Source organism: Sycon ciliatum, chromosome 8, assembly GCF_964019385.1.
Source record: "Sycon ciliatum chromosome 8, ocSycCili1.1, whole genome shotgun sequence".
In the NCBI taxonomy this organism is placed as follows: domain Eukaryota; kingdom Metazoa; phylum Porifera; class Calcarea; order Leucosolenida; family Sycettidae; genus Sycon; species Sycon ciliatum.
This window is the reverse complement of record NC_088650.1, coordinates 14695470-14707607: the sequence shown is the minus strand read 5'-3', so window position 1 is coordinate 14707607 and position 12138 is coordinate 14695470. Positions and strand designations below refer to the sequence as shown.

At 46.5% G+C, this 12138-nt stretch overlaps 1 protein-coding gene across 1 annotated transcript in view; it reads right to left on the bottom strand.

Annotated features, from left to right (window-relative positions):
• Positions 1–6183, bottom strand: part of LOC135823780 (mucin-17-like) — a 59240-nt gene extending 53057 nt beyond the window's left edge. Inside the window, exons 1-2 of the mRNA XM_065336622.1 lie at positions 5864–6183; positions 714–728 (exon numbers count right to left, since the gene is read on the bottom strand). Coding sequence (XP_065192694.1) covers positions 714–728; positions 5864–5966 — 118 coding nt within the window. The 5' untranslated portion in view covers positions 5967–6183. The remainder of the gene's footprint in view (positions 1–713; positions 729–5863) is intronic.
• Positions 6184–12138: the final 5955 nt, after the last annotated feature.

The following is a 12138-nucleotide window of genomic DNA, read 5'->3' as shown; positions in this document are numbered from 1 at the left end:
GCTCCATATCAAAGTCGCCTAAGAGATTCATACTGCAAGTAATGGGCACAAGTATAGGATACAGGTACAATGGTACATGTACAGTGCTGACAACTGAAATCCGACCCCCTGAGCGGTGCGCTCACATCGCAAAGAATGTGAACCCACCGCTCGGGGGGTCGGATTTCAGTTGCCAGCACTGTACATAGGGAAATCTAAAGTCACAGAACTGCCTTTCGCTGGCTTTAGTACTAATAGTAGTTTTGATAACGCTTCGCTCTTCATTGACTGGATGTCTATCATTCTCTCTTCTTTCTTAGTATTTTCTCCCCAACCCTCCTTGCCTGTAACACAATAATGTATTCGCTGTCTTGTCATTGAGCATTTGTGCTCGTTTGGATTTGCGAATTCAAATAAAGTATACAAACAAACAAACAAAGGAAGCACACTCTTGATCTTTCGAGTGTAGCCTAAACCTTGGGCATTGCAGCACCAGTGCAGGAGAAACCATTGTTGATACGGAATGGTCTACCTACTAGTCTGGCATTGAATGATTCGTTCTAAAAACAATGCTGATACGTTCGCAAAGCAATCTACCCGCATCTGTCTGTTCTGATTTTGTTCGCGTTACCGCACAACAGCCCAAACCAGGAGAGAACCTTTGAAGGGTCGGCGGGGAAGCAAGTTGTAAAAATGTCACAGGGAAAAAAGGAAACGTTCGCAAATGAACTTACCGAATGCAGGTGGGTCTGATTGTGAGGTCGGAATCATGATGGATGAGGCAGAACGGAAAAGCAGAACACAGGAACAAATGCGTCAGTAAGAGATTCAATAGAATGGGAAGTACAAACACCGCACTGGCACATACCCAATTCACCATCACTGTTGTGATGGGGGTTCTACCTCCGAACTGACGGAAGTGCTCGTGCAAAAACAGTTCGCCCGGAGTGCAGCAAACCGAGGAGCGCTAGTACTAGTAGTAGGAAGGCCAGGGACTCGAACGCCCTTGAACCTTCAGCCTGATCGCCAGATCGGTTTACCTACGCACATCGTAACCCGGCTCTGGGATACCATCTGGTAGATGGCTTGCTGCAATGCAAGCCACCTGTATGCTGAGCAACGACGTTGGTTACGTTGACCAGTTGCAAACACAAAGGTTTGGGTAGACTCTACGCAAGATACATCGTTCCCCTCGGAGCTCGGGTGGATGGATCGTGGTGAAAAATGTTTGGAAAATAGGTCGACGAGATGTTCCGCAGTGTAGCTTGCCGCGCAAGCCATGTAAATATATCTACCACTTACCAGATGAGACGATCGAGTCGCCGGTAGCCGGATCTAGTACAAGTAAGTACAACTCTAGACCATGGTCCTGGAAGTAACTAGTACTCATGTATATGTAGTAGAGTTAGACACGACTGTAGCCATGGTAGCCGCGGGATCTACGACCGTTCACCGAAAACGAGTTCATAGAACGACCATTCACAGAACGACGTTTCACCGAAAGGCGTTTCACAGAATTCACCGCCAATACCGATTCATCGAAATATCTAATCACCGAATGTTCATTCACAGCATTCTGTTTTGTCGAATCCCTGTTCACAGACGCATTGTTTCACCGAGTGGACGAACTGTTCACCGAAAATTACTTATATTGGCCCCAAAATACAAACAAGGTCCACATGGGACAAAATTTGCAATGCTTTTAAAAGTATTAACTGGTTTGAGGGAAAGAGACAAACGGGAAAAGTCTGAAGAAAAAATTGACTGTCACCACCAGGACTCGAACCAGGGACCTTCGCTTGTAGCCAGCCATGCTCTAACCACTGAGCTATGGTGAAGTCGTCATCCCAGCAGAGGCCGTTCAACATTTTCTTCAGACTTCGTAACTCACACTTCCTGTGAATCCACACAGGAGAAAAAGTGTGTTTATTTATTTATTCAACATCTTATGGCTTCCGATGGCAGCCAAAACGGGAAGATGTGGGTGATAGCCAACCATGGTAAAGACTTTGAAACGGATACCAGTAGATAGCTTGGTCAGTTTTTGGATGACTGGCAAAAAAATGTGCATACGATATCAACCTTCCTTTGCACTGAAGCTCGTATTTTTCTGTCGCACCTCCAGAAGTTAACTTCATCCCGTCCTCTCTTGTCAACGAAGTGCGCATATCCTTTTAGTATCCAACGAAGACCTCCGCGCTTGGTCGTTGAGACGTAATCTGGGGGTCCAGTGTAAAGTAATTCCATATTTCAAGATGAAAGTAGTGAAACTCTGCTGTGATTTCAATCATGTGCCGGTATAATTATATGCACATGTATATGCATGCAAATGCCTATTCCAGGCAGCGAGTGTGTCTTTTGGTACCCACATAGTCATTGTGAGTGTGCGGAAACCTGCACATTTACAATTGTAACAATACGTGTACAAGATACCAGAACTACAAGTGCTTTGTCAGGTCATTTAGCGTCTACAAGACGCTGGGATCAGCGACATGGTGTTACTGGTACATGTATTAGTATGCGGTGAAACTGCTATTCTTTATAGGATTCAGCAATCTAGCACTGCGTACACGTGACACAATCGAAAAACAATCATCTGAATACACAGCACGACAATCAGTATGCTGAAACAAATGACTAGCAATGGACGACTCATACTCTTCAGAACTAACATCAGAACAATCAGCATGTGCGGTGGACACATCCCATACCAAAATGGCTAGTCGAGTGGACCCTAGCCGGAAAAACAACCGGACAAGACACCTACTGGCGTGGCAGTGACAGGAACCGTATCAACTAGAAGAATGACAAGATCGGCAACGACGGCGATGGCAGCGTCTAAACTAAAGCACTGACAGAGGCAACGGCTAGGGTCCACTCGACTAGCCATTTGATATCGGATGTGTCCACCGCACATGCTGATTGTTCTGATATTATGTTAGTTCTGATAAGTATGAGTCGTCCATTGCTAGTCATTTGTTTGAGCATCCTGATTGTCGTGCTGTGTATTCAGATGATTGTTTTTCGATTGTGTCACGAGGACGGAGTGCTAGATTGCTGAATGTTTTGGATTCGAACGCGATAATAATTATTATCGATGTAATCAATGACAGTCATTTTTTCGGTGAAACTGCTACTGAGTATGCGGCAGAAGTATTACTATTAGTGCCAGAACTGCTATTCTGTGAACCGACATTCGGTGAACATGCTGTCGATGAACCTGGTTTCAGTGAACCTGATTTTGGGGGAAGTGAACAGTCGCTAAATCTTACACTCTGTGAAATGTCTTTCGGTGAAACATCGTTCTCTGAATGGCCGTTCTGTGAATGCGTTTTCGGTGAACCGTCGAGATACCCGTATGGCAAACTGCGATTTTCCGAAACAGGCAATGCGCATGCCAAATCTTGAATGCATTTTCATGCAATCATCATCATTATCATGCACGCGTGGTCTGGAACATTATTACATGTCGTACGTTGTACAAATGAGAGTCCTACGGCTCGGTAGAGTGCTCAATATTCGTTCCGAACGGTTCGAATAGAGCTAAATTGCACACGGCACAGAGCACCAAGCATCGTTCGTTGTAACTAAAGTTTTTTTTTAGTTACAACGAACGATGCTTGGTGCTCTGTGCCGTGCGTCATACTTTGTATAAAAAATGGTATCCCCATGTACTGTACCTGTACATGGGGATACCATTAAATTATTTTTTGTATCCCGTGTCATGTGGAAACTGAATACACGGACGTACATGTATGCCATAAGTCAGAATTACTAGAAACTTTCTCATTCGCTACGGCACACGGGCCGGGCCATCTTTCAGCAGTGACTAGGCATCGGCGGCTAATGCTCGTTTTTTCACAGTATAATGGTTTTGGCAGTGCTCGATATTTCACGGCATAATGCCTGTTATAATGCTCCATTCACACTATAATGCTAGAGTGATATGTACATTTTCGAGCTATCTTGGGCAAATATGCACATGGAAAAGAAATGTATCCACAATTGGCTCATACTGAGATAAGGAAGTGTAGTTGTATATGCATGACCACACGAAAACACGCAACTGTCGGAAGAGCGACGCAAGAGTGTCGGTACACTGTCTGTACAAGCCTCTTGTCATGTGAAAAGACGTGTAAAAAGTCTTGTATTGTACCAAAATAGAACTGATAATGCTTTCTCCAGCCAAAAACATGCCACCTAATGCCGAGCACTGCTACTTCTTCAAAACACCCATATAATGCTAGTTATAATGCTAGCATTAGCCGCCGATGCCTAAGACCGATTTCCGGAAGATTCCTTTGTCCGACGTGACAGATAGGAATTTTCGATACTGTGCAAAGACAGGGAACTTTTTGCACGTTTCAAGTATCCCCCAGAGGCTCGGACATTCTGATCTGGACCGCAAAGTATTGAAAGAAAGCATTTTCCTAAGGAGCCGCTCAGCGTCTCCCTGCACAACACCCGGAATAATTAGCGCTAGCGCCATTCAAAAATTTGTGGAGATGCGCAAAGTACGGGAGAGATACCGGTAGCTGCGCGAGGGATTGTCACTCTGTCTACTCTAGTCAGCGAAACGAGTTGTGGATCAATCCTATCAAAACATGCTCACGGTTAACCCTTTGGAGTCCATGGTTCGATTTCGACCCATGGGCATTGTGTATGCATGTGGGTGCAGTCAAACGTTCGGTTCTCGGCCGAATCTTGACCAAATTCAACAAGGTGGTCTAGGTGGTAGAGAAAACTAATAAAAAGCAATTCTATGTCCGCATCTACCCTACCCGTGTCTACCCTATTGCGTGTTTCTAGTTCATACCAGGGAGTTCTAGTTCTGCAATACACCTTCAACTAGCCCTTGACGGATAATGCCAGGAGAAAATTGATAGAATTTGGTACTTTTTCTGGTATGTTTCATGCACGTTTGGTATGTGGATAACGAAGTGGAGCAGAATTCAAACACGTGCCTGTCATAACGTTTGTATTGTTCTGCTCATTTCACAGCTTTTCGTGCAATTTACGCATTGGCGGATAATGCTCGAAAAGATGGCAGATTCTGCTCGAAAAGCAGTGAAATTGGCAGAACCATACAAACCTTATGGCGGGCAATTCCTCGAATTCTGCTCCATTTTTTATGCACATAACAAACATGCATGAAACGTACCAGAAAAAAGTACCGAATTCTGCCAATTGTTCTGCCGGCATTATCCGCAAAAGGCTACCTCATACTGACAAGAGTACATAACTGTTTGTGTCCCTTTTTGATAACGATTCCGGATTCAGTGGATGGCGAAATGGAGCAACCACCTCAAAGCAGGCAGGCACGAAGACCAAAGAGGAGAAAGAGGTCCGATACCTAATTTAATAGACGAGTGTAGGAATTAGAGTTGTGGCCACAGAGCTTCTAGACTGTCTGATCTCTAAGTACTTTTCCATTCCATGGAATGGACTAGGTTGACAATGGCAACTAAATATCCGTCGAAAGACTAATGGTACCGCCTTATAATACTTAGAAGAGTCGCCGTAGGGACCGCCGGATTATGCTCGAAAAGGTGGCAGATTCTGCTCGAAAAGCAGTGAAACTGGCAGAACCATACAAACCTTATGGCGGGCAATTCCTCGAATTCTGCTCCATTTCTTTATCCACATACCAAACATGCATGAAACTTACCAGAAAAAGTACCGAATTCTGCCAATTTTTCTGCCGGCATTATCCGCATATGCCTACTTATAATACTTCGAAGAACGTGCTGTTTGTGTTTTCCGTGACAGCATAAGAGAGCCCGTTGCCATGTACATAATACACAATATCCTTTCCCGGTACCCCAATTTAAAGTTGCCGAGTAAGCTACAGTCTGTGCATGTGCATCCGCGCAGCCGCACATACCTTGTGAAGCCACGACCTGGAAGAATGAAAGAACCAGGACTAGTGCGGGAGCCGCCCATCTTCCCTTTTGCGCCTGGCCTCGTACAGCTCCATTGCGCGCCATCACCAACACCGTGCTCCCGCGAGCGCCGCTCAGCTTGTCTCTGCGAGCAGTCTGCACTTCAAGAGGAAACGTTGCATAGGACGGAACCGCCTGCCCCTCCGAGTATTCGCGCTGTGCCAACGATGCTAACCGTTTCAGAATGAAACACACCTCTTACAGCTGCACAGACAGCTGGAATATACCTTCAATTCAACTGTCCTCCCGAACTCGTAGTGGGATGCCTGGAGATCACTACGGATGGGACTTCAGAGTTGGTGCAGAGCAACTATGACACTGACATGTGCTGACTGCTAGTCCTGTAGGCATCAGTCTTGAAGGCTCAGCTCGCGAGTCCAACACCCTGAAATTTGTTGCTTGTTGACACCCTCTGACAGGTATGAGTGACACCTCTCTAGTGCCGCTTGTCTCGTAGACAGTACTTCGAAGCAGACACTGTAAGGCAGCGCAGAAATTCAAACTTCAGACAGTTCCATGTTTGACCGCCCTATCGTGCATGGAGGGTAGCGTATCGAGTCGAGACATCACCGATGGCGATGTTGGTCCCTATGTCAGTATGTGTACGAGCTACGAGTACATTGTTGTCATGAGTGGCCGACAATGCACTACCATGGCATCCACATGATAAACTTCTAAAAGCACTGTACTCTGTACTGTAATAAGTAGATACTTACTTCACGTCTACATGACTTTATTTTGCCCGTAAAAGAGGCCGTTACCCCGTAAAAAAAAAAAAGTAGATACTTATTAGCTTATCACTTAGGGCATGTTCGATTGGTAGGATCGGGATCCCGATCCACCGAATCCACTGGATTCGCTCCCTTTCGATTGGTCGAATCTGGATCCGGATCCTTCGTATTTGGATCCGGGCAACCCACCTCGCGGGAAGCAGGGTTGACCGGATCCAACGGATCCAAATGTGACCTTTGTGCGTATATGGCGGGTAAAAATCGTTTTTGTACACATTGTGGTACGCCCACGTGGATGGAGATAGAGCTTGTTGACTTTTTGTACAACTGGCGCGGTGAGTACGACTTTTTATTACTTCGTCAACATGGCAACAGTCAAGGCCCAAAAAAAGTGTCCAGTTGACTCTGAAGGATCCGACGGATCTGAGATCTGGATCCCGATCCTTACCAATCAAACATGCCCTTAGATGGTACTGCATTGTAAGAAAAGTCTTTTTTAATTTATTAAAATGTTTACACAAAGTGCAATCTCGACAAGCATCGCGTCGTCCAATCTCCCTGCTCCCCTTCATATCCAAGGTGTGTGAGCGTATCGCCTATGACATGTTATACAATCATGTGCATGCATGTATTCCCCATGTTAGCTCCTTCCCAATCTGGTTTCTGCAGTGGAGACTCCACCTCCCTGCAATTATCTCATATCATCTGAAACGTTTCCATGCTCAGAGACAGTAAAATGATTGTTGGCATCTGTTGCTTTCACCTTGTGCAGGCATTTGACAGCGTTTGGCATTGCGGGCCAATCTACAACATTCGTTTGAGGTACATGTACATGTATACGGCTCGCTATTGTAATGGTGGATATCTTACCTGAGCAGAGCTAGAGGCGCGCCCTCCCCTCAAATATTTCGATTTTTTTAGTACATGCACGTGGGTAGTTGCGCAAGTGTTTGCACATGCTGTGACAAGCAGTTTCTAGTTTCAGGTAAGAAAGTTCTTCTGAACACGGAATAGTTGTTCTCTTAGACTTTGGTTGACTTTTAGTTTGGAAATTAGTGTTCAGTTGACGAACTTGTATAGCTAAGTCGGTGAAGGGGATGGCGCACCGCCCGCCCAAGCGGCCAGGAGCCAACAAACTCTCACGGATTTTTCGCGAAGCGAACTTGCGCTTCGTCAGCTGCTCAGTCGAGCGATCCGTCTTTGGAGGAGAATTCGGACCACAGCGAAGACCCTGAGATCGAGGTCTGCTCGGACTCTGATCTTCCTCCCGTAAGCGGTCTGAGAAAGACTTTCAAAGTAAATCTCAGCCATTGCAAACAAGAGATCTCCAATCGAGGCAAGGGTGGTGCGCCCGGGAAGGGAGGGGGATGCCTTATGTTGCAGGGCAACACTATACATCGTGTAGGTCTAACCAGTATACGATTATGCTCACTAGACTGAGCACATATCAACTGCAAGTGCCATGAACAAGACGTTTTTTCCCCTCCGCGAAACTGGAATTTTTCGACCATACTTCTTCATGGTACCTTCATGCACAGTACATGTGGAGCAAGCAGGACAACACCAGTGTAGGGCAGTAATGGGTTAGGACGGGAAGTCTCCATTGAATTCATGTGGCCTGAAACTATAAGACATAATCGAGGACAAGTACTACGGAGCATCAGCAAATCGAATTTTCGATTTGATTATTCGAATGGCAAAAAGAAAATCAGAGAGAAAATTCGAATGAAAAAGAGGTTCAGCATGTAGCGCAGTCCAGTATTTTCGAATCGAGTTTTTTTAGCTTGAGCAGTTGAGGACTGGGATTTTGAGATGTGCAATGAACGGAGTTGCTGTTGTTTCTCATTGCCTTTGGGGATGACGCGAAGCGGCGGATGCTTCATCCGATTCAGGCTATTGGCGATAGGATCTCTCTTGGAGACCCCTTGAAAAGGCGGATCTCGGCCGAGCTCCTCCGCTATCCCTTGCATATCAGGAGACCCGCGGACGAATAGGTGAGGGTGGGCCCTACACTGCCTCAGCAGAATGAGATCCATGGTAAGGTCGACCCTCAAAAATTTGGCACACTTTGAGTTGCCCTCTCCCTGCGGGGAACTCACCATAGACGCAGATGCCGAGACAACGCCAGCAGGGCTACTGCAGTACTGGGAGCAGGAGGCATACCGGGGCTGGTAGTTGGTGACAAAGCCATGATTCCAGGATACTTGAAATGAAACAAAATGCACACTTGATAAAACTTTTCACAGTTCGAGAGAGAGGAAAGCGTCAAGATTGACAAGAAGTCCGGACTAGTACTTTAGTAAGAACTAGTAGCTACATGCGCAAGAATGAGTACTCGTAGTGCGCCGTGTACTAGAGCACGCGCGGAGCATTCGAAAAGTATTCGAAAAGTATTTTCTGTTTGCGGGCATTTTTCAGTCGAACAAAGCCCTAGTTTCGACTGATTGAGTGCTTTTCGTGACGATTCTCGAATTTCATTCGAATATTCGATTTGCTGATGCTCCGTAATACCGGATTTTACTTTCTGATCCAGTCTTCTCCATGGATTCTCATTACTACAATGTCATGAGTTTGGGGCACTATGGTCAAATCAATCCGGACCCATGCAGTGCAATGCAAGAGAAGCGTTAGACATTAAAGGATACACTGAGAAGTGTTTTGGATTCCCACTATCAATATACATGTATTATACAACAACAACCAGTGAGAAAGGTGCACATGCGCGCTACAGTTGCTCGCAGATACGAGATACGGTTAGCATTTTACCGTTCACGCTAACTACTTCGACCCTACGTCGGCCTGTACCGTTTTCTTGTGTGTTACACACACACACACACAAAAACCGGTACATGTACAGGTGGTCCGTCGATATTTAAATAGCGTGAACGGTAAAATGCTGCCCACGTCTACTGTGAATCTCGGAGGCATGCATGGCTGCACGGATGCATGGATGCACGGATGCATGGCTGCACGGATGCACAACATGCTCTTGCCGCAAAAGGCAATCAACACGATCTGACCGTGACTACAATGCAGTGAACGATCCATGGTGAACGTCAACTTTCACCAAAGAAAAGACAGAGCGAGCAACTTCAACGCATTGACTATACAATGTAGCTGCACAACTAGTACCACAACGGAATCACATCACGGAGGATGCACCTCGAGCCAAACACACGTACGTCATTGCACACAGAATTCAACCACAATCAGCACCTAATTATACATGTCCATACCTGACGGTAGTACTATTCCAGCAAGAAGCTCAGCACTCGAATACCACAACTGACTGAGTCGCTCCGCGCCGTGTACAAGTAAGTACGCCTTTCGCCAAGACCAATCTACAATCTGGCTCAAGCCAGACGAGCAGCGTCTTTTGTCGCGCCACGGCAAGCTAGAACAGCAGCGGCGGCAGAGGAAGCCATGGCAGTCTCCGCAGTCCCTGGCACCCCAGACCGAGTAGCACAGTCGCAAGCCGGCATAGAACCAGTCAACTACCGGTATACGTCCAGCACTCCGCACATACATAGAACCAGTCAACTACCGGTATACGTCCAGCACTCCGCAGATACAGGATACTGTTACCAGTCCTGGTGATGTCCTAGATAGGACATCACGGAACCCAGCATGCCCCAGCATACATACTATGCTGTTCCCATAGTAATCGTGACACGTGACTCAAAACTTTGTGTCGCGTCCGAGGAAGATGAACATTTCGCACTCAAAGCAAACGCAACGAAGGCCTTTCGTCTCAAAAGTAATTATTATTAGTTGTCGTTCTCCTGGCGGCTTGCCTCAAGCGAGTCGAGATTCGTATCTTGCCTCTTGCCTTCACGAATTTTATTTTCCTCGTTGTGGAGTACGCCTGGACAAATGAACTGGCAAGCGAATCGTTTTGGTCGCATTGAAAATTGCAAGTGCACAAGAGGATTGGCGAAGCAATTTGTGTTCGCACTTTCAGCAGAGCAGTAGCTGCTGCTGCGATAAAGTTTTTACTTTCGCCATTGGTTTCAGGCAGCAGAAGGATCTGGCTGAAAGCGATGGCGATACGTCCATGACCACCACGTCCTGGGGTGATATCCAAGAAAGACCGTCCAAGGTCCAGTTTTAGCCAAGAGCTGTCGTATCCAAGAAATCAAAAACGCCAACAGCAAGCTTTGGCCAAATACTATCTTCCAGGCAGTAATTTACGGGCCTAGCGCCTGCTGCCTCGTCTTCCTCCTCTGCATGGCCAGTTTTTGGGGCGAAATGAACGCACGCGCACGGGGCGTGAAGAAACATTCCAAAGGCAAAATATTCAAAATAATAACCAATCGTTTCCAAAGAAGCGCCGCGTGGCTACGAGAAACCCCACATGAAATCCCCAAACGAAAACGGCCATTCGGTCGGGTATTCGATGGAGAATCGAATATACACTACCTCAATCCCCGCCGATGTCTGATATTCTCCGCCTATTCCCTCAAACTTGACCAATTCGGAAAGAAATCCATCGCCATTACGATCGTGCATCCTCCACATACATTCAGAAATGCTCACGCAGCACTTCTTTTCATCGCGTGTGCGCGACCGACGCTTCCATGACAACTCTGGGACAGGTAACCAATCAGACTCATTCAGAGTGCGATGTCCTAGATAGGACATCTCCCCGACTGGTTACAGTCTGCGCTCTGCCCCCGGTCGCAAGTTCCTGTTAGCATCTACAACGCCGGCCATGGCATACGTGAATTGCCTCAACATAACAACGTAACATGTATGCACACACCCCATCCTCATGTTGCCTGATGATTGCGCGATAGGGTCCGGCGGATTCTGTCGGCAGAAAAATTGGCAGAATTCGGTACTTTTTCTGGTAAGTTTCATGCATGTTTGGTATGTGGATAAAGAAATGGAGCAGAATTCGAGGAATTGCCCGCCATCAGCTTTGTATGGTTCTGCCAATTTCACTGCTTTTCGAGCAGAATCTGCCACCTTTTCGAGCAGAATCCGCCGGTCCCATAAGAGGTTATGCGAAAGGATCACGTGCAGGCGGCGTGTAGGCGGCCAAAGCGGCCGCGCTCCGCAGGGGTGGCAAAAGAGATGAAAAGTTCAAAAGAAGTACATGTGCCTGGAATAATTTCACGAAGGAAATTTCCTGTATCGCTGTTACGTTCCTCTTCTGTTCTTTACAAAGGACTATTGTACGAACGCTGAATCAGTGGCCATGACTTCTCCCAAGTTTTCAAAAGTGTATGACGAGTTAGATGACTCCAGCAAATGCCGGTACCGTGAAAAGCTCGAGCGCGTTTCACCAGACTCGAGTGATCCTTACCTGCCCAGAAGTATTTTTTTAGAGGAAGATAAATTTCCACTTGTGGACTATCCCGATATTTACAATTTCTTGGTCAACGCGCCCAGCCCCTACACCAAGGAGCAGCTCAAGGCCTACAAGAGCTTGGAAGGCTACAAATACCTTGTCAGTGGCTGGGTCGGCGATGTTCGTGCGTTTC